Source organism: Amborella trichopoda, chromosome 3, assembly GCF_054954075.1.
Source record: "Amborella trichopoda isolate Santa Cruz 75 chromosome 3, AtrichopodaSantaCruz75HAP2 v2.0, whole genome shotgun sequence".
NCBI lineage: Eukaryota > Viridiplantae > Streptophyta > Magnoliopsida > Amborellales > Amborellaceae > Amborella > Amborella trichopoda.
The window spans coordinates 299083-326337 of NC_142338.1; the positions used below are offsets into that span (position 1 = coordinate 299083).

General features: G+C 36.7%; 2 protein-coding genes across 3 annotated transcripts; both read left to right on the forward strand.

Annotated features, from left to right (window-relative positions):
• Window positions 1–1086: 1086 nt before the first annotated feature.
• On the forward strand, window positions 1087–23696 carry LOC18439611 (DNA-directed RNA polymerases II and IV subunit 5A). Of its 2 annotated transcripts, XM_088862651.1 has the most exons (6): window positions 1156–1430; window positions 1517–1567; window positions 1765–2018; window positions 8070–8249; window positions 8677–8790; window positions 22937–23696. In XM_088862651.1, exons 3-6 carry the CDS (start codon window positions 1818–1820, stop codon window positions 23060–23062), a joined length of 621 nt encoding a protein of 206 aa, XP_088718777.1. In that variant the 5' UTR covers window positions 1156–1430; window positions 1517–1567; window positions 1765–1817; the 3' UTR covers window positions 23063–23696. The 2 variants fall into 2 exon arrangements, with proteins under 2 accessions (XP_020526376.1, XP_088718777.1); XM_020670717.2 differs by lacking the exon at window positions 1517–1567 and having other exon boundaries at window positions 1087–1430.
• Window positions 23697–24681: 985 nt separating this feature from the next.
• Window positions 24682–26504, forward strand: LOC18439612 (wall-associated receptor kinase 3). The gene is given in 5 exon segments (XM_006849774.2): window positions 24682–24699; window positions 25903–26227; window positions 26230–26332; window positions 26334–26377; window positions 26380–26504. Coding segments are annotated over 5 exon segments (615 nt in total).
• Window positions 26505–27255: the final 751 nt, after the last annotated feature.

The window sequence follows — 27255 nt, forward strand, 5'->3', positions numbered from 1 at the left end:
TAATGTATATTATTTTTAGAGCTTGAAATCTTAATTTTTCTCACAACCATAATGGTCAATATCAAGATGATCTATTTGAAAGTTTTTGATGTCATAATTACATTTTTCTGTAAGTTTTGAAGTGTTTTGATAGGGCTGCAGCACTATTAAGACATTTCCAATCATAAAAAAAGGTCCCATAACTTCGCTGATTATGAATACAGTAAGCAAGTTTCCGTTTAAAACACGTTTTTTAAAAAACAATCAATTTTTTTGAAATACATTAAGAACTCGAAATTTTTTAAAAGATGTTAAAACAATATTTTTTTTAATGGAATCGACATAAATCCAAATTTTATATTTTTTCAAAAAACTTTTCAAAAAAACTTATTCCTTGTAACTTTATTTCTTCATTGATTTAATATATTTGAATTTTGGTTTAAGATAATCACATTAAAAGTAAGACTAAATTAAGAATCTTGATTTAACAAAAATAACCATAAAAAATTGCACCCATATGTTCCTAGAAAAAAACTGCAATGATTATCCGAAAACAATCCATCAAAACAACCATATATCTTAAAATAATAATTAGAGTTGTAGGAATAGTAAAAAAAGTGAAAAATCTTTTTTTATCTGAACACATAGGGTCCTTATAAAGAGTAAGAGAGAGATTCAGTGAACTTAAAGATTTAGGCATCTAGGAATTTAAAGTGAGCTTTGAATATTTAGATTTGATTAAGCATTTTGTTTCTCGCTTTCTACATATGAAAGTTTGATTAATTTCACCGTTTTAACATTTTTCCATTTCATTAGTGTATACAATATAGCAATTTGGAGTGACCACTATTTTATATTTTTGGGTTTTTGTATTTTAGTCAATTGAAAGAAATCATGTATTGAGAATTTTTTTTTCTTTTTTTTGAACAATAATCCCAAAATCGTTCTTGTGCTTAGTATTATTGTTATTATTTTATTATATGCTTTCAATAAATCTATCATATGTTTTGTTCATGACAATAGAGTAGTTATTGTTATTGTATTTATTGGAAGTTTAGAAAAAAATTTGTCAAATATGACTCGTATGATATAAGATAAGGACGAAAAATTATAGTTCAATAGTTTTGATACAATCACACAACTCATAATATCATATTCTGTTATCTTCTGATTTTTTTTTACTCCATCGTTCGAGTCACATCCAAAATATTAACGATTATCTAACTTACCTAATTTGAGCGGCGATCGTTATTTTTTATCCGATTTTTTGGAACAAAACCCGTTTATTTCCAATATTTTGGTTTGGCGAAATATCATTCTTCCTCGATTTGCTAACTATAGTACGAATGAGAAACTATAAATGGATTTTCGGATAACGACCAACGAGAAGGAAAATTGGAAAGTACAGGGTCCAAAAGATCATAATACGAGGCGCAAAACTTGATCTCCAAGTAACGTCTCTTTGTCTCGGATTTAGAAAAGTACATAAAAATAATTGAGCGGCTTTCAATTTTTAATTTCAAGGTTATTTGTACAGGGTAAACGCTTGCAATCAAACCCTAAAAACTGCGATTTGAAAACTTTCACGGTAGTTATCTGTAACACATCTCTCTCTTATTCTTTATTCAGTTCATATTTTGCTGAATAACCTACCACAAATTTCTTTAGTTTAATGTGTAAAACTGTTTCATGAGTGGATCTGTGAATGTATAACCTATCACAATTTTTATATTGTTTTATTTCTTGGAAAATGTCTTCTTAAGGTTTTTCTTCTCCTCTTATCAGAAGGAAGAAAGGAGGTTTTTTCTTCTCCTCTTATCAGAAGGAAGAAAGGAGGGATGTCTGGAACGGAGGATACAACAAGCAAGTTTTTAAGGATAAGAAGGACAGTAATGCAGATACTTAGGGACCGCGGTTATTTAGTGGGTGACTTTGAAATCAATATGACAAAAGCCCAATTTGTTGAAAAGTTTGGTGATGAAATCAAGAAGGAGGATCTTGTAATCAACAAGGTGATGCGCAACAATCCTTCTGATCAGGTCTCTCTCATACACCCATCTCACTTTAACCTTTCTAGATACCTTAAATGTTCATTGAGTTTGAATTTAGTATTTTTTTTGGTTTTGGTCCATTCTTATCTGGATTCAGTTGTAAACCCCTAAAGGTAAAGAGAGCCAGGTAGGAGAAACACTGTATAGATGGGAAAGGCAAAAGAATGCCGTGGTCGAGAGGAATATTTGATAGGGTTGTGAAAAAGCAAGTGGTGGGAAGACTAGGGAGTAAGTATTAAAATCTGTCTTTTTTCTTGTTTTTTTTGGTTTTTCTTACATTAAATTTTTGTCCTTTTTTTTTTCTTTTTCTTTTGTATTTTTGTTTTCCTCAGTCTCAGTGGTGAGAAGACTCTAGGGAAGACCAGTTGAAATGGGAGAAACGAAAACCATTTTGCGAAGTAGAACTAGGGGGTCGTCCCTATAGAACCACCAGTCCCATCCTTAGCCAAGCTATCAACTACTGTATTGGCTTCTCTAAGTATGTTCCTTAGCCAAGCTATCAGCTATGCTTCTCTGAGGATGTGTTTGAAGAAGACTGTGGTGTTCTTGCATAAGAAAAATACATGATAGAAGATATAAGCAAGCCTCCAAGGGCGTTTGTCTAATTTCATCATGCTTACGATGATATTCCTAGAATATGCTTCCAGAGAGTAATTTATTATTAAGGAGATAATATAGGAAGACTATTAAATGTCATTTATTATTTTAATGATCTCCTCTCTTGTTTTGAATAGTGGTTAGACTGTTAACTTGTTAGCTAGCGTACTATGCCTTTGTCCATAGTTTGAAGCTGGAAGTTTGATGAAGTTTAAGGTTGATTGTAATAGCTATTCTATGTGGAGTTCTTGGGTCTTTTATGTTCTAGTTTATTAGCTAGAGTCTTATGATTGTTGATGCGAAGGCTATTATTACCAGTGTTATTTGAACCGGATTGGACAGGAAATGGTGGACCAATGGTCATTTTGTTTCAGTTTGATCCCCTGGACCAGGATGTCCATTGAACTGGTCAAGAATCGGTGGACCGATTGGTCTAGTCCATGGTTTGGTATGAAACTGGATGGTCCTGATAAGGTTAAAAAATGACCATTTCCTCCCCTTTTTCGCTTTTGGGATCATTTTTCTCACCTTTGGATGGTTTTCGATCTTATATTATTTTAAGTAGGGGCTTGTGGTCTTTCGAGAAAATGGGTGGGTTTTAGAAAATGGGTGGGTTTTAGAAACAACTTGAGGGAGGGTGGGAGGGAGGGAGGGAGGGAGGGAGGGAGGGAGGGAGAGAGAGAGAGAGAGAGAGAGAGAGAGAGAGAGAGGCCATTTGGTTCCTCAGATTTTAGGGTCTTTGCAAGAAATAGGAATGAGAAAACAAAATTCGTATGGCCCACCCCAAATATTTGGGATAAGGCTCGGATGATGATGCTCATGATGATGATCCTGGATACAATATATATATATTTTTAAAGCAATGCAATATATTGTTTCTTGTGTTCTATTTAATGGTTGTTTTATCTTTATTAAGTTTATTGTTGTATGTGTATGCTTTTAGGAAGCTTTATGCATGTTTTAAAATATATACTAGGTTTTTTGGGTTTTTTATTTTCATTTTTTTGGGTTCTTTAACATTTCAATGGAACCATGTGGTGTGGAAAATGGTTATACTTGCTAGATGTTTATTTCTGGTCTTTCGAAATTTGTTATTTTGGTTATTCTATTTTTTAAATATATCTTTTATGTATTAATTTGCTCTTTAGTTCTTAAATGCAACATTTGGTATTTCTCTTTATTTTTTTTATTTTTCATTCTCATCTATTTTTTAATTATTTTCTTTTTACTTTCTCTATTTTTAAAATTTTTTAACCGATCCGACTAGTGAACCATTCTGCACCAGCCACATTTGCCGGGGAGAGAGAGTTGCTGAGAGTGATATAGATGTTCTTTTTTTAGGAAAATCTTTACTCTACCCAAGTGGAAGACATAAGTGTACACTTAAGCTTAATTTAGGTGGACATCACACCTTAAAAAAGGTGCCCTCCTCTCTTGTTTTGAATAGTGGTTAGAATGTTGACCATTGAGCCATAGTACAAGACTTTTGTTCTTTTTTGGTGAATAGTGCAAGGTTCTTGGGCTTAGGTTGAAGTTGGTTATTTTATGTAATTTGGCTGAAGTTGGATGTTTGATGAAATTCAAGGTAGCTTGTGGTAAATATTCCTTATGAAGTTCTTGAGGCTTTTAGGTTACATGTTATTCTCTCAGGGATTTTAATAAGCATTCTATTACATTTGTTGGGGAGAGTTTCTAAAACTTGTAATGATGTTCCTTCTTTTAGGAAAATCTCCTGGCTTCTGTTTTCTTGACTTTTGATCTAAAACCAGAAGGTTAAACCTCTTTCCTCATTGGGACAGAATTGGATAATATGAGGTCAAAATGAAGTAGAACTAGGGTTAGGGTTATGGCGAAGGGTATCCTGGGTTATGGAAAGGTTTAACACAGGTTGGAGGATTTTTAAAGGGATGGAATCATGGAAGCTTGCTGGAATTTCTCATCCCAGCAAGGAATGAGGTTGCTAAAAAGGTTTCTAGGATTGAATTATGGTAAATCTTGATTTGAGTGTAGGGGTATCGGTTGGTTGGTTTTGAGAGTTGTTGCTGGCTTGTTAGGGCTCAAAAGGGGTGGTTTTGGAATAGCCTTACCAATGAGAACGAGGTGCGAAATAGGTAGCAAAGCGTTGCTGGGCATTTTGGGGCCTCGCCCACTGCCATTCAAAATTAAGAGGACAGACGAATCCCCCAACCTGAATTGCCAATGGGCAATGGACAAAAAAGTGATCCTTGGTTTCCACCCCTTCCTTGCACTTCACACAATAATTTGTAGAGGACTCCCCTCCTTTGGATCTGGTTTTTGCTAAGCAGTCCCTCCGAGACCAGCCGCCAGTTGAAAGCTTGAATCATTTGGTGAGAGGTGTCATCTAGGCCTTATTGGCAGTAACACGCCCACCATTGGTAGAGTTAGAATCAATATACATTGAGACCGAGAAAATACCTGACGAAGCAGGGGCCAAATTTATTTATCATTCCACTTGGGGGATGAACTGGTTGTTAAGGAGCTCGAGAGGCAGCCAAGATAGAGATTTCCGGATTGCAAATGTTTCCCCTAAACTTACAAGTCCAACCAGTTGTGCTCCGAGCACTTTGTATGACTACCAAATCAAGGCATTATTGTATAAGGCAATGGAAAAGAGGCTCTAAAACATCTCTCCGAGATTGCTGCCCCTAACCCAAAGGGACCCCTCCACAGTCTTATCTTCTATCTTGTTCCTACGAAGTGAGCGTGCTGTGCGAAGCCATCATAGCCTGTAATGATACCCTTACATGCACCAAAGGCTCGTGCACCTGCTTGTCCCTTGGGTAACCACCCAGACTGAGGGCCATATTTGAAAATCTCCACCACCATTTAGGCAGCAGAACTGAGTTGCAGTCTTTAGGCCTTCGTACCCCTAACCTGTATTCATTCTTTACTTTACAGACCATATCCCAGCTAACTAGATGAAACTTGTGTATTTCCGGATCTGGACTAGAGGAAATCCCTCATCAGGAGCTCAAGTCTCTTTAGGATAGACAGGCATTCTGAGGAGGGCATATGGGAGACCTGAATGTTGAAGAGAGTCGCTTTAGTAAGCCTTATCCTTCCCCCTAGCAACAAGTAACTGGCCTTCCAGGCTGTGAAACTTTTCTCAAATATTTTCACCATCCTTCTTGCAATCTTCTAAGCCTACACAAGCACAAAGTATTACAAGGTCTAAGTAGACATCTATAAAAATATTCACAAATACATTCATATGTGAAAGAATTGTTTATCTATTGGTTTTATTGAGAAAACATGTTGAACAAAGTAAGCCTGAATGATAGAGGCTCAATAACCTCAACCAAAAACATCTCAATGGCATCATGAAGTTGAAAACAATCCAGTCAGTGATACGCACATGTTGACATGTATAAAAAAATATTTTCAAATAGGCTATAATGTAGAAAAATATTTATTTACTGATTTTTTTAGAGGAAATGTAACTTTGGAAGTAAGCATGCTAGAGGTATAAAAGCCAACCCAAATTGTCTCATTGGCATCATCAAGTTGAGAAACAAAACAAGTGATACCCCCATGTGGACATGCCTCAAAATATTTTCATATGCTTGGAAATGTCAAAAGATGTTTGTTTCCTGATTTTGTGGAGATAAAGTACGCATGCTAGAGGTAAAAAAAACTAAAAAAAATGTATAATTGGTATCATCTACTTGAGTAAATTAAAACCAAGTGAAACCCACATGTAGACATGTATAAAAATATTTTTGTCTTTCATATACATTGTAATGTAAAAGAACTGTTCTATTTACTTGTTTTGGAGAGAGTTTTTTCCTTTATTTATTGATGAGGATGTTGAGATGGATAAGTGGTAAGATAAGAAAGGATATAATTCGAAATGAATACATCCGAGGGAACTTAGGGTAGCTCTAAGAGGCGATAAGATGATGGAAAATATTCTTAGGTGGTTTGGCCATGTGCATCGTCAATCTAGAACAGCACTGGTTAGGAGGGGTGATTTGGTTCAAGTGGAAGTCTTTAAAAAGGCAAGTGGAAGGTTCAATAGGACATGGATGGAAGTAGTGAGAAGAAATATGTGACTTATGGTCTGACTGACTGTATGACCCTTGATATAGTAGAATGGTAGAACACGATTCGTGCAGTCAACTCCAAATAATTCGGATAGTGCTCGGATGATGATGAGGATGATATGTTATTTTGAATATAGAATGCTAGAGGCATAAAAAACCAACAAAAAATATCTTATTAGCAATTCAAGATGAAAAGAAACCCAACAAGTGATACCCACATGTGGACATGTATAAATTACATGTTTTCTTATACATTAAAATGTAAAAATGAGTGTTCCTTTACTGAATTTTTTGAGAGAGAAAAATTACTTTTAAACAAAGTAAAGCATGCTAGAGGCATAAATTCCAACCAAAAAACACCTTATTGATGTCATCAATTTAAAAAGAAAAAGAACCCGACAAGTGAACCCACATGTAGACATGTATCAAGATATTTTCATATGCATTGACATGTGAAAAGCTGTTTATTTATTGATTTTTTGAGAAACAAAGTAATCATGCTAGATGCATAAGAAACTAACAAAACCATTTCATTAACATCAAGTTGAAAAATACCCAAACAAGTGATACCACATGTAGACATACATGAAAAAGTGTTAAGATAGATTAGAATGTAAAAACAAATGTTTATGTATTGATTATTCTGAGAGGATGGAACAAAAATACAAGACGAAAGAAAATGTAACTAGAACTCTGCAATTCCTAAGATATTTGTCCCCAAAAAAAAAAGTTTATTGGACTTTAAAGTTGAAAAAACGAATCCCAATTTCTCTTTCCCAAATTTTTGAAGCCAGTCCTCCTAAAGTTGTGTTCCATTTGAATTGAGGGTTCCAGTCGTAAAAAGATCGTCAAATACCTCAAATGAAAACCACAAAATGATCTTGTGATTGGACTCCTGATCAACTTGATCCAAAGATCTCAAAATTTGCACCCCAAACCTTAAATCAAGAATTCAATTCCTGGATTTGCAAGATGTCAATGCTTTCTTGCTGAATCAAAGCTCTGGATCCTAGAGATGATGTAATATTAGTCCTAGACCCATTCTCTCAAGGCCAGATAATCCTTTGGCTGTAAAATAGAAGGTCGGTTCGGTTTTCCTCCCCCTTATATATTCTGAAAAATGAGTCAGACCTGGTACAGACTTAGGAACTTTTATGAGTTGGACACAAACTGCCTCAGACTGCACAGTAACCTGTGCTTTTCAACATGGTGTGGTTCTGGATATTGATACCAAACATCGCTTAAGTAATTTTAGGTTTTGCAATAGTTATGTTACTTCCTTGGAAGAGTTTCAATCCTGACTAAACCATTGCTTTGTATGTTTTTAGCTTGCCATCATTTTGGATTGTTCTTGACTTGTCCTGTTATTGATTGTCAGATATATGTTTTCTTCCCTGAGGAGCAAAAGGTTGGTGTAAAGAGCATCAAAACATATGCAGAGCGTATGAAGTCGGAGAATGTGTTTCGGGCTATATTAGTCCTCCAAAACAACTTGACTCCCTTCGCCCGGCAATGTGTCCAAGAAATTGCTACTAAGTTCCATTTGGAGACATTTCAGGTGATCTCTCATCTCATATCTTTTAGTTGGAGACCGAGGAAGGTGAGTCTTTACTTTGTATGCTGCATCTCATATTGGAGACCGAGGAAGGTGAATCTTTACTTTGTATACTGCACTATGATCTTATTGACATCATTGTTCTGGAAACTGGTCAAAACCTAACTGCAAGGTAGAAACAATCAAAGTATTTTCTCATCTTGAGGTTCTCATATGCAAATGTAGCACCCAATAGCATATCATTTACCTTTTGGGAAAAGTATGAACTTATGGGCCATGAAGTATGAGAGCAAGATTATGCAGTAGTCTATCTAAATAGTCACACGGTTATTTGAATACGGAAATTAATAACAGTAGAAGATTTTTAGTTCTTATGGATACTCTGAAGGTAATGGTATTTAGATATTGTATGTCATGTACTTTTATTCAGGAATCGGAACTTCAAGTCAATGCCAAGGAGCATGTCCTTGTTCCAGAGCATCAAGTTCTTACAAGTGAAGAAAAGAAGACATTGCTTGAGCGGTATACTCTTATAGAGACCCAGGTATGTGTGAAGTAACTGTGATAATTGAAAGAATTTGTCATGTCAAATGTTTGTTCCATTCTTATATTTGTTATGTTAGTCACTTTAATGAATGTTATTAGCCATCAAACTGGTGGAGGCATTGGTTAGATCGGACCAGTCAAACCAGACCAGTTGACTAGTCAGACTGGTCTACTTTAAAAAATGAGTTAAAAAGTTCAGTAAAATGCAAATACTTAGGTACCGTTTGGGTACCTGAAAATCTATTACAGGGAATCATATTACAAGGAAATATGAGATTTACCATTTTGGTACACTTCAACTGTAAGAAAATGGAAATAAATTACACAAGATTTCCCCAAAATACGTGAAATCTATTACGCGTAGAAGATTTCCTCAAAATATGTAAAATCTATCACGCGGAAATCCATTACGCGCTTAACGGGTAATCTAGCTTAACGGGTAATCTAACTACGCGTCTCTTATAAAAAAAAATCCTCTTTCTCTAAATTCCACTACTTTCTCTCTCAAAATTCCACTTATAAGTGTTTGCACTGCGCACATATCCATTTCTACTTTCTCTCTCTAAATTCCACTACTTTCTCTCTCTAAATTCCACTTTGCACTGCGCACATCCATTTCTATACTATCCTATCTTGCGCAGATCCATTTCTACGTCCCTCTATCCTCAATTTGGGTCATCCCTCTATCCCCAATTTGGGTCATCCCTCTATCCCCAATTTGGGTTATAGCCCTCATCTGAAGCCATCAGCTCTCATATAAAAACAAAAATAATAAAAATAATAATTGGTAATGGGTTGTAGCCCTCATCTGAAGCCATCAGCTCTCATATAAAATAAAAATAATAAAAATAATAATTGATAATAAATGAGAAATTACACAATACACAACATAATCCTCATAAGAGATTAATAAAAGCTCAATTGAAATAAGATACCTCTTTAGTCTCCTCTAGTACCTCAAAATTTTCTACTACAATTACCAAACCTTCTAGTTTACTAATCAAACTTTTTCCCATTTTTTAACTTGTACAGTAAATATTTTGAATTTGGTATTATAAATTTATTTTTTATTTGAAATTATATAGAGAGACATTTGAAAGACTTCTATAAAAAATAAATAAAAATAAGGCCTCCTCTAATACCTCAAAATTTTCTACTACAAGTACCAAACCTTCTAGTTTACTAGTCAAACTTCTTCCCATTTTTTAACTTGTACAGTAAAGATTTTGAATTTGGTATCATAAATTTATTGTTTATTTGAAATTATATAGAGAGACATTTGAAAGACTTCTATAAAAAATAAATAAAAATAAGGCTTATCACAATAAAATCATATTATTCCAATCATATTATCTTATCACTTTGAAACCAAAGTCTAATCATGTTAGAAGACATGTGATACCATGTAAGTGCTAAAGGTAGGAAATGGTGTCATGCTAACTTTAGAATGGTACAAGTTATTATTAGAAAATCTTTTTGGAATGGTGATGATGTTATTATTAGAAAATCTTTTTGGAATGGTGATGATGTTATTATTAGAAAATCTTTTTGGAATGGTGTGATGATGACTTTAATTCCCCATTTTAGTGGATTTTTGTGACAAAAAAGAAAGAAATGATAGTTTATAGGCAAGTGTTGGTAAAATGTTGGTAATGCATTTCCCATATTTCTTCCAGACATAGCCAAAGAGTAGCAATGTATTTCCAAGTTGCATCTAAATACTACCCAACAGTAATAATCCATTTGCAGGTAATGTATTACGCTAGTAATATATTTCATAGACAATATATTTCCAGGTATCCAAATGACCCCTTAGAGTAAAATGGAGAGAAAAAATATGAAATTTTCTACAAAAGTTTCAAAATTTTAAAAGATAGAATCTTTTTAAAGCATTAAGGAAAAAGCATTAAGGAAATTATAAAATCACAAGTGAATTACAGAATAAGATTATACACATGAAGTACTTCACTAAGGCACTAACTCATTAAGCAATAAACAATTGAACATTGCATTAAGGGCATTGTTCAAGTAAATTAGTAAAGTGAATTCCATATGCATACAAAACCCCAAAACATAATTTTCACACTTGCTCTCTCACAAAGCCACAAACAACGAAGCAATCCAATATTATAAACCATGGCCTTCAAAATCTGATAAGATTATATAATCTATGAATGATAAAACAGAAAAATGCAAATCTTATGTAGTCATCATCTTCATCTCCTTGTCATCTACATCATTACCACCTTTGTCATCATCACCATTGAAACCCATTAGATCTTCATCTCCACTACCCATGAGAAAATTTATTTTACTGACAACCATAGTATAAGCATACTTGCATAGATGCCTAGGAGTCCTGGATATAACCAAAAAAATATTTAAAAATCCGAATTCCAGCTAGTTATCTAGAATATATTCCATGCCTTTGAGGACTGATTACTTTTTCTCGATAACCCATTCAATAAATTTGATTTTCTCTAAATCAACAGTGTATTAGCATGCTGGCCATTGAAATTTTCTTGATGTTTGACATTATTACAGAACTCCACAATTATATCATAATGGAAAATATCGTAAGAGCCTATTACCATAATTTGCTGTCAATTTATTACATGTTATTACCTTTGATTCAATCTCAGTTTATATTACACGAAGACTAGGTCATTGAGCCTTTTATGTTCCAACCTTGCTCACCTATCCATATGGATGCATTGAAACACACTCCTAATTCCTTGATGATCCCTTGCACTGCAAGTTTTTCTGAGGATATGAATGATGAACTTTCGAAGATTAGGAGTTACACCATCAAATCATTTCCACCATCCTGCTAAACGAATAATATAGAAAACAATATGAGATATTTTAATTTATATAAACTTTAAGATATAGACACTATAAAATCAATCTATAGATTGTAAAAGAGGAATAATGGAACCTTGAACTTAGAAGAGGTGATTAAATTACCTCGGAGGATATCATCACAAGTGTTTACTCCCAGCTTTCGCCCAGCTCATCTCCTTGCCAATCCTCACTTGCATATACTGATCAGGATACACCTGTCATGATATGCATGCCATTTGAAATCTTTGGATAGGTGAAAAATGTGGATTTTTTAAGAGAATATTGGGTTCAGCCAATAAGCAGCTGCATGTATCATGCAGTAAACCTGCTAATCCCTACTCTTATCAATAATCTCCCAAATTTTTTCTTTTGTATACTTGGATTTCTTGTACTTAAAAGATGCGACAATGGCCTCCTTAGCCATACCCATTACCTCAAAAGTACATCCCATGATAGGCTCAGTACCATGTCTACTCTCCTTGAACGTCACCAAGGGCTTTTTGACTCGAATCACATTGATACTGTGATCCAAAATTGGCTGCTCAAAATCAATTTCACCATGGTCTTCCCACTTCTCTTTCTTGCCCATACAGAATCTAGCTAAGCTGTTGTAGTAGCCATAACTCTCAAGCCATCCTTCTGCTATTGTTGCTAACCTTGTAATTGCAGGCCTTACTTGTTCTCCTCCATTAGGGTACTTCCTTATTAAATTGATGACAACTGAATGGTTGTGGATAAACGCTCCAATCAATTTAGCTATATATACAACTTCTGTTATGTCCTCCGTCTTCCTAATGTCTTCAAGTATTAATATCATCATTATCAAAGCCTTTTCCCTACTATTGGGTTCGGCTACATGAATCGCGGTCTGCCATTATGTGATATTAAAGGCTATACCCTCAGTGAGGCCACAAGTCCCCATATATTTTCTAACTACTTCCAACCATGTCCTTTTGGGCCCACCTTTTGCCCTTTTTGAGCCTTCCACTTGAATTGATTCACACCTCTAACAGGTGCTGTACTGGGTCTGCGCTGTACATGGCCAGCCCACCTAAGTTTACTTTCTCTCATCTTAGTGTCTATTGGTGCTACACCTAAATTCTACCAAATGTAGTCATTTCAAATTCTATCCCTTCTTGTCTTGCCATTCATCGATCTCAACATCCTCATCTCAGCTACACTCATTCTATGGGTATATTGTTTTTTGACCGCCCTATAAACTAAAGCAGATCTTACAACTGTACCTACAGAACTTTCCCTTCAGCTTCATTGGTAATGCGGCGAGCACATAAAACTTTGGTCTAAGAAGGGTAAGGACCTTCAACTTTCCTTTAACCCGTCCCAAGCCTGGATAAAGGGGGTGGGTTGTATTAGGTAGGTACGCAACATAAAACTTTGCCAAAACTTTTCATGAATCCAGAATATAATGTCTTCAAGTATTAGGTTTACGCAATAAGCAACACATGAAGTCGAAAATATCGCAAGGTAGAGATCTTACAGCAACCACCGCCCAAGGGAGTAATTTGCTACAGCATTATTTGTTAAAAATTGGACATAACATGGCCCCACATCATCAACCTCCTCGATTAAATGAAACAATGTGTCCCCTGTCTTCAAGAATATTACACTCATTTAATAATACATCAAAAGGTTGGTCATTTATCGATTTATCCTATCAATCCACCTATCAGGCATAATTAAGCTCTCATGGCTGATCCAGGTTTCTTTGTATGTCTCCATATAGCTATTGACCTGTTCCATATTTTTCGCCAATAGCCAAATTCTAGCGTCAAGAGGCCAAGGCCTTTTTTCCTTGGGCCTGTGGATGTCACTACATTCAACATAGGTTGAAAGTACAAGGAACTGATCACATCAAGACTAATGACAACATTAGATACCCATTGGGTCGCTGGAGTGTATTATGTTTCTACTGCTTTCTTTCCTCCTCACTTTTGATTGTCGACTGGGCACTCAATATTGTCCTTAGTGGGAAATAATCTCATATTCCACCTTTCTTCCTAGGCCTACAAATGACACTTATAGCAAGTTCTTTCACCCTCTCCTCCTAGGTTTGTCTAATTATGTATAGATTGGGGCTCCCCTTTGTCAAATTAAATGTCTCCATTAGGGTATGGTATGGAGTTCCTATCTCATCGACAATGATTTACTGATTTTTTCTTCTCTCAGTCGTGATCCTTGAAGCTCTTTCGCATTTTGTTCATGACATGGGCGTGAACTTTAGGGCATGTTCTCACATTACTATTACTAGAGTTGTCAGCCAAATGCTCCTCAACCTGGTGTATGCCTTCTTCCTTGTTATTTTCTTGTAAGATATGTAAACATTCTCATAATTTTCTCCATACAAAACTCTATTTTCTTACTTCTTGCTGTTCTGATTTGGCTTTGCTAGACCTAGATGAAGTTATTTTTAAAGGATCCCACCCAACTCACCACCCAAGCTCCTACATCAAAACCACCACCAATTGCACCCAACCAAACCATCACCACCAAATTTTTAAACCACCACTGCGACCAACTACCAATCCTCGAGCCAAAAATGACAATCAGATGCAAGTGCATTATTCCTACATTAAAAAGTACACATGAGCACCCATAGTAAACTTTATTAATTATACAAAAATTCAAAATTTAAATTATTGACTCATGGGATAAACTCAATAAAATTTTAAAATTTTAAAAAGCCTTATGTTTTTACAAGACCTACACAAACTCCATATTTTTCCTCTCCAAAATGACAAGACCCACCCTAAAAAATTCAAATATTCAACCATAAAACCGCAAATAAACATTAAAATAAACCAATTGTAGCATGCATTGCATCATAGACATACTAGAATAATAAAAAATAAAAATTATTTATTTATATGGAATATTGAAATAAATTAACCCCAAAATACACAAATTCTGAACTATGAAACAATTTCCTTTAGTGTTTTAAAATGCTGGACTCGACCTAGTCGGGGTCTGATGCGGCAATCTGGCTCAATTGGGTCCTGATGCAGGCGCACCTCCGATGTGGTCAATAAATTTAAAAATTTCTAAAAAATCATAAAAAATATAACAATTCATAGGAAAAAGATAGAAATGTGATTTATGTGACAGTCGGTGTTTTTACTTATTCATTATCTCATACTATTGGCAGTTTGTGTCTAGAGTTGAATGATAGGCTGATAAAAAGTACTAGATTTTGTTATTGTAACTTTTAATCTTTAATAGGTTAAATGTCTAATAAAATTAACATACAAAACAAAGCAATCCGTTCCATCTCATTATATAATGTATGCTGGAGGTGTTCTCGTTGGAGCACACAGGATGTGGATGGCTTTGTTTTTGCACTCTCTCTCACTCACTCTCTGCTGCCCGTGCCACCATTTGAGCACTCGGTCTGTAGGTTGCCTACTTGGTGGGCTTTTTGTATTTTGTTAATATATACATACAACTTATCTGAGAAAAAAATTCCAAAATTTAAAGTTTACACTCCAAAGAGGCAAAGACCAAGTCTCTACTCTCAATCACACAAGTCATACGATATTTCTTCACGTGTATATGCATCTCGAACATCCAAAGCTGAGGATGTAGCGGCATCATCATCATTATCATCAACCCCCTCGACATATACTTTGTTTTCCTCAGTAACCTTTGAGTGAGCCTCCGTTCCTATGACGTCTTGAACTGGTGTGCAACTAGACCCAACTTTCTTCCTTTGCAATCTAGTTGTAGGCCTTCTTCTCCAGCTCCCGTGGCTTGCTTGACGTCGTACCAAGTGTGTTCTCACCCTCAAACACGAGCTCTGATTGCGGATCCATTGTCCACTCTTTTATGCCATCGGCATTAAGATCATACAATCAATGCATTTGGGGGACCTCTTCCTAAGGCGCTCATTATATCTCACATGCATGAGATCATTGAACTTCTTTTGCTAAGCTTGTTGTCCTTTTTTGGAGACAACAATATATTTTCATACCATCGCAAGGCTTTGTGGTACCGAAATTGCATTTTCGGCATAGTTTTGAGGTCCACCTTACGTCAATAGTATAAGGTTGACACCATATACAAACCTCACCCTTAGTGCAGAGCTGGATTCAAAAAGTAACCATCTGCATGGAGGGGATCACATCTATCAACAATGTCAAGTACATGCTTGTATTTGGTTTCATCATTCTTCAAAACCATTTGATCTCTTCTTTCTCCCTAATCATCGCCTCATGTATGTAGCCCTTGGTGGGCTTTGCTTCAATATCAACCAATCGAAGCACTTTCACTAAAGGGCGAGAAACATTCAATACATGGTAGACTTGGGTCCAAAAAGATATATTGAGGACTATATGCTTATATTTTCTTCCATCCCAATGCTTTGACCACTTGTTTTTATTCCCTTTTAGTAAGCGAACTCCTTAAGGCATCTTTTTGTCTGCATAGGCCTTGAGGGGTGAGAAATGATGCGGCAAATCTAGTCATTTCTCTCTTTTCTTTGTAAACTCCCTAATCGTGCTTAGTATTAGGTTATGCCTATAGATTAAACAAACGACAAACTTAGCTTTCAAAATTGTCCCATTAACTTTGAATGTCTTAACTATGTCCTCAAGCATGAGATCAAGGAATTGAACTGCACAAGGAGCCCAAGACATATACTGTTAAAAGATGCCCAGCCGCAGAATAAGTGGCATTGTTGTCAATGACAATTTGTACCACATGCTTCTCCCCAATAATGTCTATAACATCATCCTTCGATTCACACAAGTATGTGGCATCATGTGACTTGTTTGATGCATTAATAGACTTCACAAAAAATGTCCCCAAATGACAATTGTCCAAAAACTTAATGATTGCTTGAGAGCTTCCATCATTACCATCCATCATACATAATGGCCACTTCATACTTCTCCTATTTTTCTTTTTGGGAGCCCAATTTTTTTTGTAATTTCATTCACAACATCCTTCAAAAGAGGCTCCTGAAACTCATTAAATAAAAGGGGCTCGAGTCCTGGGCCAAATTATCCAATTGAAACTTGAAACTGTCGAGGCTTATGGCATTGAAAGGAATACCGGCTTTATAAACCACGTAGCAATGTATGAAGATCGATCTGACAATTGGAAGTATAATCTAAATTAATCTTCATTTTAGGTGCGACCCATTGGTTTTTCCGTGTGTGTGTGTATTCCAAGTTGGATATTCCCCAACCCAGGTCAATTTGAATTTGTGGATTGCCAGGTTGACCTGAATTGATTTGCACCCCCGACCAGGAAATGGCACAAAGGTTCCCTAAAAATGGCCTTGCGATAAAAGTTTGGGGTATATAGGAGAAGGGGCAGGGGTTGTTTCAGTTGGGGCAAGCAAAATCATCTAACTGCTCTCTCTCTCAAAAGGTATGGTTTTTGAGCCCCAAAACCAACGAAAGTGCTTGCTCCTTGTAAAGGGTGTAATATCAAGAAAAACCTGAACGTAAGATGGCTGCATTTTGTTTTCTTGTTCATGACAGGATCGGCCAGTGACCAGCCAGTCTTTGGGTATTTAACATGGTTTTCTCCAGTTTGATATTGATTCCCCTGGTCCAACCAGTGCCAGTTCCAGTTCTGGCTAGTCATGCTGGCGGTTTAATCCCGTCTTATTATCATCAGGATGTCCTTCAGTCCCTAATATCTAGCTTCTATGGAGCTATATCCCAGGGTTCCTTTGTTCAATGATTTTGACACAATATGTTGATAAACACCTTTTTCTCTTTCATTGCAGAAGCATTTCCAAAATTAACTCAGTTGCACCTTTGTGTTTACTTTTGTCTATGATCATTGTCCACACTAATAAACTGGATATTTTGTCATATCATGAAAGTTCCCTTGATGAACTTTGCATTACATTTCCAGTAGACACTGATTTTGTGATAAAAATCTCTCTCTCTCTTTCATGGCAGTAGCACTTCCAAAATTAACTCAGTTGCACCTTCGTGTTTATTGTTGTCTATGATCAAATAAACTGGATATTTTGTCATATCATGAAAGTTTCCTTGATGAACTTTGCATTACATTTCCAGTAGACACTGATTTTGCAAATATTGGAACTACATATGCTTTATTTTGTTGTTTTTAGTGTTTTTAAAAAATGGACCCCGATCGGCTAATCTAGCAAAGTCAATAAAAGGAAACAGAATGAAAAAAACAATCAAGCAAATATATAATTTAATACATTTATTCCATAACACAGAAGCTTCTGTAGCTCGCGTAGCTAGACCTTACATCCCTCGCTTCAAGGTCTGAGGATCGAACTCCCTGTCTTGTGTGTATAATATGTTTTTTTTAACATTAAAAAAACACAAAATGCTAACTCCAAGGACGTTCAAATCTTCGACATCTTGATCCACAAACATGCATGCTATCCAGCTGCGCACTTGTAGCTTTATGTTATGACATTTGTTTTTCTAATAATGCTTTATGTTATGACAATTACATGTTATATATTGTATAATGACATTTTACATATAATATATTCTATGATGACATTTACATATATATCATATACTGATTGAATTGCTGATTCTGACCAAGAATCAGCATGGTTTTCAACTAGGGCTAGCAATGGGCGAGTGTCTCGGCCCTAAAAAGCTATGCCTTGGGTCACAAAATGTTGGCCTAGGGACGGGACAGGCCTCTCTAGGGCTAGGGCCGTAGCAGGGCCAACCCAAATCGATACTTTCCTCCCCCCCGTCCCTTTGTTTTTTTCTTTCCAATTTTTCTTTCTTTGAATCGTTCAGCCCGGCTTGGACCCAAGCAGAGTTCTGGACTTGGACCAAGACCCCATTGGCTTAGTCCGGATTGGGCTGGGCTATGGCTGGCCCTATAGGTACCTGGGCCGGGCTGGGCAATGCCCGGCCCTATAGGGACCTGGGTCGGCCTTGGCCATGAACGGCCATGCCTAGGCCTGTCCCATTGCCAATCATTCAACAATTCTTGATCCAGATCAGTGATTTTTATATCATTAGTGTTTTTTATTTAGGTCACATAGAACCATTTACTTATGAGGAATTAAATGCTGAGTCCCAATACAATGTCATGCTGTTGTCTTAGAAACTTTGGAAGGGGACAATTGTTCTTGGACTTGTTGGTTTGTGGTTTCTGTCATGTTGGCATTTCCCAGGCGTTCTCTTTTTAATCAAGTAGGATTAGAGTTCTTGAGGACTGTGGTTTAGTGTGAAACCGCTAAGGATTTTGGGTCTCTCTTTTGGTGGTAAGTACATAGTGCTACCCTTAGTAGTCAGGTCTGCACTAGTCATAGGGAGGAAATTGTGGCTGGTCTTGCGCAAATTGTCCATAGCTTTATGATTGTAAATAGGGTAAGGAAATAATAAGTAAAATGTTAGGAGGTGCGAGTTGGTTCAAGTAGAAGGCTCAAAAAACACAAGAGGTAGGCCCAAAAGGGCATGGTTGGAAGTAGTGAGAGAATATATGGGGACTTATGCCCTCACTTAGGGTATGACTCTTGATAGAGGAGAATGGCAGGCCGGGATTCGTGTAGCCGACCCCAAATAGCTAAGAAAAGGCTATGATGATGATGATGACAAAAAATTATGGGCCCTTTTTGATTAACTTTTGCAATTTCACTATGAATTCTTGCATATTCTTGAGAGGAAACATGGGGGCTTTCTTAAAGCAAAAATGGCAGGGTAATATTGCTGTTGAAGATTTGGTGAGGTGTCTGGTCCTCTTCACATAGAGATGGAAGTTTGGTGCATCTGTGGAGGGTATGATGCTTTAATGGAGGGGAGAAAGGGTAAAGTAACCACTTTGTAATAGAATATTGCAGATGAGGAAAATTGGGAGAGAAATGGGTAGACAAAGAGAGAGCGAGAGTTGCATTTGAAGAAAGTTAATCTTTCCTCCAAAAAGAAAAATGGAGTTTCATTTGAAGAAATGAGGAGAGAAAGAGAGACCATGGAATTAGGTTTCCTCCAAAAAGAAAAATGGAGTTTCCTTGAGGAGATTAAGAGAGACCATGGAATTAGGTGAGAGAGAGAGAGAGAGAGAGAGAGAGAGAGAGAGATTGGGAAAGAATGAGTAGAAAGGGAGAGTTGCAGGTTAGAAAAATGGGAGAGAAAAAGAGAGAGAGCGTGAGATTTATGAGGGAGGAGAGAGTGCAGTGGTTGATAGAGAGGACCTGCTGTTGTGCTAGGTTTAGAGAGAAAGAGAGAGAGATCTGCAGCTTTCACCGCTTTTCCTTGCTGATCAGGAAAAGTAGGGAAAATTTTGCACATTAGCTTTCCCAATCAAATATGGGAAGCTACAATGTAGTGAAAAGCGGTAAAAATTAGGGTTTTTTTACCACTTTTCATTGTTATCAAACCTCCTTGGTAATTCCAAGATCAAAAGAAGAAACCCATTTTGAATGTGTTCTCAAATTTTCTTTGACTTGTAGCTTTTCATTGTTTTGGTACTTGTTGCAGTAATCTTGGCCAGAGTAATGTATCATTAGCCTAAGTGAGAATCTAAGGGGTTGTTTGGGTACCTGCAAATCTATTACGTGAAAATAGATTACAAAGAAATATGATATTTACATTGTTGGATACACTTTAATAGTGAGGAAATGGGAATAGATTACACGAGATTTCCCCAAAAATCATGAAACCCATTACGCAGGGGGAGGGCTAAAAACTCTATTACACGCCTGACGGGTAATCCATTGTGCACGTCCTTCTTTAATAAAAGAAAGCCTACCTCCCGCTAAAATCTCAAGCTCGCCTCCTCAAGCTCTCAAAAACCCAGCAGACCTGGTAAGCCCTACTCTCTCTTTCTCTCTCTCTCTCTCTCTAGCCCCTCTCTCTCTCCCCTTCCCCCAAAAGACCTGGAAATTGCCTCGCCCCTAATTTCCCCTTGTTAGGGTTTTTAAGATCCCTTGATTATTCGCAATGTTCTCTAAGAGCTTCGAATTTGAGCCCCCCTTTTGCAAGATATTCAGAATGGAATCGAGTGCCTATGATTTTGCCAATATTGCAGAGATTCGATCTTGATTCACAAACACCAGAGCCAAAACCTTGATTGTTTCTTCCCAAATCTCCAAGCTCTTGGCTGCCATTAAAATACTAGCAAGAATATGTATACAACCCGCTTTAACAAGGAGCTCTCGATTTCTCTCTCTCTCTCTCTCTCTCTCTAGCGAATCAACCAAGCTTAGTCAAGATCTCAGAAGAAACCATGACTCCAACGATGCCTTGGATCTGGTGAGGTTCGACAGGGCCTGGACTAGAAGGAAAATGACCTGCATTGTTAGGGTTAGGGTTCTGATTTGATTCCTTCCAAATTTTGATAAGGCGTTGAAGAGTAGCCAAAGGCACAGGGTGTAGCCAAAGGCACAGGGTATAGCCACTGCCACAATTTTTCAAATTTTCATGCATTAATATGTCACAGCCTTCTGCTATTCTTCGTAAGGGTTCTTTGTACTGAACCCTTGTGTAGAAAATAAATATTTGAGATGATTTACCACACAACTATAATCCACGGTTTTGGATGCAACACATCAATGTTCGATGGTCAAATGATGCAACATGGGACATGCACTATGTGGTTCAGATGACAGACAGTGGAGATTTACTGGCCTAAGTGAATATCCGGATGAGTTTTTGGTTTGAAAGATTTGGTTAGTTGCAGGACAAGTATTGTTGCCATTGTCGAGCCATTTTTTGGATGCTCGATCGAGTGTAGGTGACGCCAGTGCATACGCTCACAGGTGATTCCATTATGTCCAATGAAATTGGCGTTTGAAGAAGGTTGGGACTATGATGCACATGTTATTCTTCTTCGCCATTGTTCCAAAGAGAGAAGATTATGAAGATGGGTGCTGGATAGAGATAATGGGTTATGATCAGAGAGGGGATTCTGATGATCGGTTCCTATAGATTTTAGAGAGAGAAATTGGTTGGAAGAGAGAAAATTTAATGATGAGTGCCTGTAAATTTGAGAGTTTATGGCCAGAGAGAGAAGGAATAAATTTTTAAGATATCAAAAAACACACCTTACTATTGATAAAATTAATATAGTATTTTCTAGCCAAAATAGTGGTAATTCATTTCCCAAGTTTCTTCTCGACATAGCCAAATGGTAGCAATATATTTCCCAAGTTGCATCTAGATACTACCCAAACAATTACAATCTATTTGCATCTAATGTATTACACCGGTAATATATTTCCTAGACAATATATTTCTAGGTACCTAAATGGCCTCTAACTTGTGTGACTATTTACTCAGTTTATACTATTATAGCATTCTTGAACTTAAGGCCCATTTGGACAGCTTAACGAGTGAAGGGAGTTGTTCGTCAATGGTAATACTTTTCAGTAGTAAAAGACAAGGTAAAAAAGAATTTCTGGATGTGCTTTATAGCTTTCTTAGTGGTATCGTGCTCTTAGGTTCCATTATGTGAATACTTTTTTATATTCTCATGCTTGTGACGCTTTTGCTAGAATCATGATCCGAGCCTTTTCCCAACCAATTGGGTCAACTACACAAATCTTGTTATGCTATTCCGCTCTATCAATGACCATACCCTCAGTTATCAAAGACCATACCCTCAGTTAGACCTTATGTCATCATATCACTTCTCACTACTTTCATCCATGCCCTTTTGAGCCTTCCTCTAACCCTTTTAAAACCTTCTACTTGAACCAAATCGCCCATCCTAACCAGTGTTCTAGGTTGACACTGCACATGGGAAGACCACTTAAGCCTACTTTCCCTCATCTTATTGCCTATTGGAGCCACTCCTGAATTCCTTCAGAAATATACATTCTAATTCTATCGTTTCTTATCTTGCCACTCGTCCATCTCACCATCCTCATTTAAGCTAGATTTATTCTATGAATAACTTATTTCTTGATCGCCCAACATTCCTTCCCGTAAAGAATGACTGATCTAATAGCCGTTCTATAGAACTTCTTCTTCAATTTCATTGGTATCCACGATCGCATAGGGACACTCCAGAGGCACATCTCCACTTCATCCACCCGGCTCTAATTCTATGTGCGACATCCTCCTCAATTCTCATGGATTTTTGACCCAAGATACAGAAAATAATGTTATATATTATGGGATGATGATATGTTCATGGATATCGTTTTGCTGTGACGATATTAATATTGCTTTTGTATCTGGTCTGGATAGACTGATCTGAAGTATTGCTTATTTTCTGATAGTATTCTCTCATTCTCTGGCTTTGAATTGGATGATGATCATGTTCATTTATTTATTTGTGATTTCCCTACGATCATTTATTCGTGTTTTCCCTGTGGTTTTCAGCTTCCACGGATTCAAATAACTGACCCCATTGCCAGATACTATGGTCTGAATCGTGGTCAAGTTGTGAAGATCATTCGACCTAGTGAGACTGCTGGAAGATACGTCACCTATCGTTATGTTGTGTAACTCTCTTGAGCACAGAAGATTTTCATCTATAGCTATATAAGATTGTTGAGGGCTGTTTATACAGAAGATGTTTAGGGTTCTGGACCCTAGAAAGATGGGGTTGTGGACCATGGAAGGCTTGACCACTGGTGCTTGAAGTGCAATTGTATTGGTGATAGAACCAGGCTGGCAGCTTGTGGGTCAAGGAAAAGTTTTGATTTTGTTCTTTTAGGCACTCAATTTTATTTGCTCTGAGAACTTCAGTTGCGCAGAGGATGATTTCGAAAAAAAGAAAAGAAAAGAAAAGAAAAGACCTCAGTTGGGCAGAGTTGTAGGCTGGAAGTTTTGATTATTGGGACATCCTTTTGATGAGTGGTTGATTTAACTAACCTAAGAAGAAAGACCAGAAAGGAAAAAGAAGTAAAAGAGTAGAGAAAACAAGCTAGTTTGAAACCAACGAAGAAGGGATATAATTCCTATTTTGTCTCCATACTTTTCCTTCATTAATTAGTCTTGCCAATGAGGTATCCCTCTCATTAGCTCAAATTCATTTTTCTATATTTTCTTATTAATCATTTGATGTATGGCAAACCCATGGGACTTTTTCTCTGATTTGGTTTTATTTTCCAAGGGGACGTATCTCCTTCTTTTGTTACCGCTGGATTAATTTTTTTGTATTTTTCACGTACGTTTCATGACTTTGGCTCTACGGACCATAAAACTGATGGGATTTTCCATTTGATTTTATTCGTCATTGGGACATTTAAAATACTAGGGAATTTATTGATTAAGCGATCAAATCAAGTTACTGAATAAGTTGGTCAATAGCATGGTTGTTTTTGAAGTTGGTTATTTAAAGATATGTGCCACACGTGTTTTCTTTAGCTTTTTAGATAAAAAATACAAGGGGACTTGGTTAGGATGTGTTTTCTATTGTTTGTAAACGTTATTCTGAGGACATCGACATCGAGTAGTGGGTTCTTAAAGAGTCTTTTGATGGTGCCATCATTAAAAGTATCTGTCAAAACTAAAATCCTCCTCTTCTAGGTGGAGGAGCTTTATACCACATTGCACACATTATTCTGCAAGACAGGGTCTTGAGAGTAGACAACTTTAAAGAAGACAGATTCTGCCATACATAGTCTTTTATGTAAAGACGGATGAAGAAAATGGTTCGCAGTTTTTCGTCCATTGTCGAAGCCGCCTCTATTGGGATGTCTAAAACTGAATTTGATGGGAGTTCCCTAGGGAATGAAGGACGAACAGGCCATGGAGGACTTGTTAGAGATTTCAATGGGGCTATTATTTTTTCATATGCTGGTCCTTGAACCTTATGTAACAAAGAGAGATTAAAGGTGTATGTATTGTTGAAGGGGACTCCTTTAAATGTCATTAACTGGTGCAACAAGGAATCCAAGCTCCCTTGAATGTTAAAAGCTTTTTATGGATGGAAGTTAAGAATATATGCAATTCTTTAACAGTTTCCTTCAATGATATTTACGGCGAGGCAAATGATTTGGCAGATGGTTTGGGGTGGAGCAACTGGATATCATTGTTAGTGATAATGTACTAGTCTAAGACTCTTGTAATTCTCCATTATTTAATAGAAGTTCAGTAATATTGTAAATAAAAAAAAAATAATGACGGGTGGATCTCTGGTATAAAAATGGATGGAATGGGACTTGGATGCGTACTTCTTCAAATATAAAAACTTGATTCTGCTATAAGAGCACCGATACAAAGAAATAAGGAAATGGAATACCAAATAAGATTGGATGGGTGCAAATAATAGAAAAACAGGGATGATTTCTTAGCAACCCCTCTCACCTTTCTCAAAGGCCGAGGTGGGTGAATTTTTAGTTCATTCTTCTTCAACCAGCATAGCATATAAAAAGATCGATAGACCGAGTAAATAGATGCTTCAACAAATGCCTAAAAAATACAAAGAAGAGAGGGTAATTGAGGGTGCACCAAACACGACAAACTTGGATCAGAAGGCTGAGTCCAAGTATATTCACCTACTACTACTCGACTAGCTTTAAAGTCACGCTAGAAAAGAGTATGTTATATTTTCTTACCCCCTTACTGAAAATTCATTCTTAGTTTCTACAGCCTCTACATTAACTGGGTGCCAAGAGAAATCTGGCGAGATTGACATTCCCTACCCCTGTGGCATTGGTGAAGGCTGATTCTTTCCAGGGTTTGCCATAAGTTGCAGTGAGACCAAAAAATTTGCTCCCACTTTAGTAGAGCTTGAGCGAGACACTATATATAGTTGAACACCATCTGCTGTTATTTGGAGCAGAGGGCTGACATCCCTTTCTATTACCATCACCATGCACCATTGGACCATACTGTACCTTTCTGTACAAGCCATAAACAATAAACCAACAGCTTCCGTGTTTTGCACATAATAGCACGTTTAGAAAGATATTATTAGCATGTTAGGCCCACACAAGTATCCAAACTACCAAGATCCAAGCCAACTACAAACAAAGAATACGGCTATTTAGTTGTTGAATCATTAGAGACAGTCGGAAACTTTTTTTGAAGTGGAGCAGTTTGGCTCAAAGGAAAGATTAAGGAGGTTAATAGTGAAGAAGAAATAGTTTTTTGCCATGACCATGTCATTGTTGTAATCTTAGGAGTTGTTTTGAGTACTGGGCTTATTCTAGCAAGTGGTTCTTGTTTATACTGGGTACTAAACAAGGGGAGACTCATGAAGTTAAAAGAGGAATACTTGGGGAGACTTATGAAGTTAAAAGAGGAATACTTTCGCAAAAATGGTGGGTCTTCTTCTGCAACAAAATGTTTTTTCTCGTGAAGGCACAGAGCATGCAAGGATATTCACATCTGAGTAGTTGAAGAAGGCAGCAAACGGCTATGATGAATCTAGAGTAATGGGTACAGGAGGCTATGGCAATGTATACAAGGGAACTCTACTAGAAGGTACTATTGTTGGCATCAAGAAAGCTAAAGAGGTGGATAAGTATCAAATTGATCAATTCATAAATGAGGTTGCAATACTCACCCAAATCAATCACAAGAATGTAGTGAAGCTCTTAGGTTGTTGCTTAGAAAGTGAAGTCCCAATTTTGGTTTATGGATACATATCTAATGGCACACTGCACCAACATATCCATGGGAATGACTCTATAATTTCACTGAAACTGCTGAATCGCTTGCGTAATCTTCGATACCCATCTTCCATAGAGACATCAAATCAGCAAACATACTATTAGATGATAATCACACAGCTAAAGAAGCTGATTTCGGAGGTTCAAGATTGGTTGCAAATGAGGAATCTGATGCAAGGCACATTAGGCTATCTTGACCCTAATACATTCAAACTAGCCAATTAACGGAAAATAGTGATGTTTTTAGTTTCAGGGTTGTTCTTGTGACAGGACAAAGAGAGAGAGAGAGAGTCTATGGAATCACACTGTTGGGAATGTTTATATAAATATCCATACGCATCTAAGAGGTCCTCGGGCTGGTTGTACAAGGAATTGAAATAATGTCCAACAAAAGTTAGATTGAAAAAGTCAAATGCTTGTTACGGCTTACAATTAACCACTTGGTTGAGTATACTTGTGATAAACGATTACACAAGGAGCTAACAATAAATTTGGAATTGCAGGGCAACTTTAATATGTTGATATTCAACACCTTGGAGTAAGAGTGAAAGGACCCTAACTTTACAATTTCCTAGTTTATTACATATATTGCACTAATCCAAGATATGTCGAAGGGTAAAGGGCATGTCGTAAGGCTTGAACACCTGTAATTGAAGGATCTCTAATTGAATAATGTGAATGCTTTAGGCTAAATATTTCGGCTTTCTTTACTAGAAAGTTTTTGGCAAGGACTTCAAATGTTTATGGGAAATTTATCAAATGTACCTAAGCGATGAGCTACTTACAATTTTACCTATTTTTTGAGTTAATTCTAAAAAGGTGTGGTTTCTATAAGGTTGCAACCTTAAACAATCCAATTAAGGCACACCTCCAAATTTTATCATAACATGTAATTTTGGTATAATTTGTTTTTAGGATTATCTGAAAATCTATTTTCATATCTAATTATAAAATTTTATACTCCAAAAATGGTTAAAATGAAGTAGATCTATAAATATGAAAATCTTGTGTTGCAAGATGCACTATTTTTGGGACTCGAAGTCTTTTTTATTATTATTATATTCATATATCGATGTC

Bases quoted from the DNA above. Each gene is read 5' to 3' on its own strand.
- LOC18439611 (XM_020670717.2), top strand. From the start codon at position 1,818: ATGTCTGGAACGGAGGATACAACAAGCAAGTTTTTAAGGATAAGAAGG. The intron at 2,019-8,069 runs GTCTCTCTCATA...ATTGATTGTCAG, and splicing joins GCAACAATCCTTCTGATCAG to ATATATGTTTTCTTCCCTGA. The intron at 8,250-8,676 runs GTGATCTCTCAT...ACTTTTATTCAG, and splicing joins TCCATTTGGAGACATTTCAG to GAATCGGAACTTCAAGTCAA.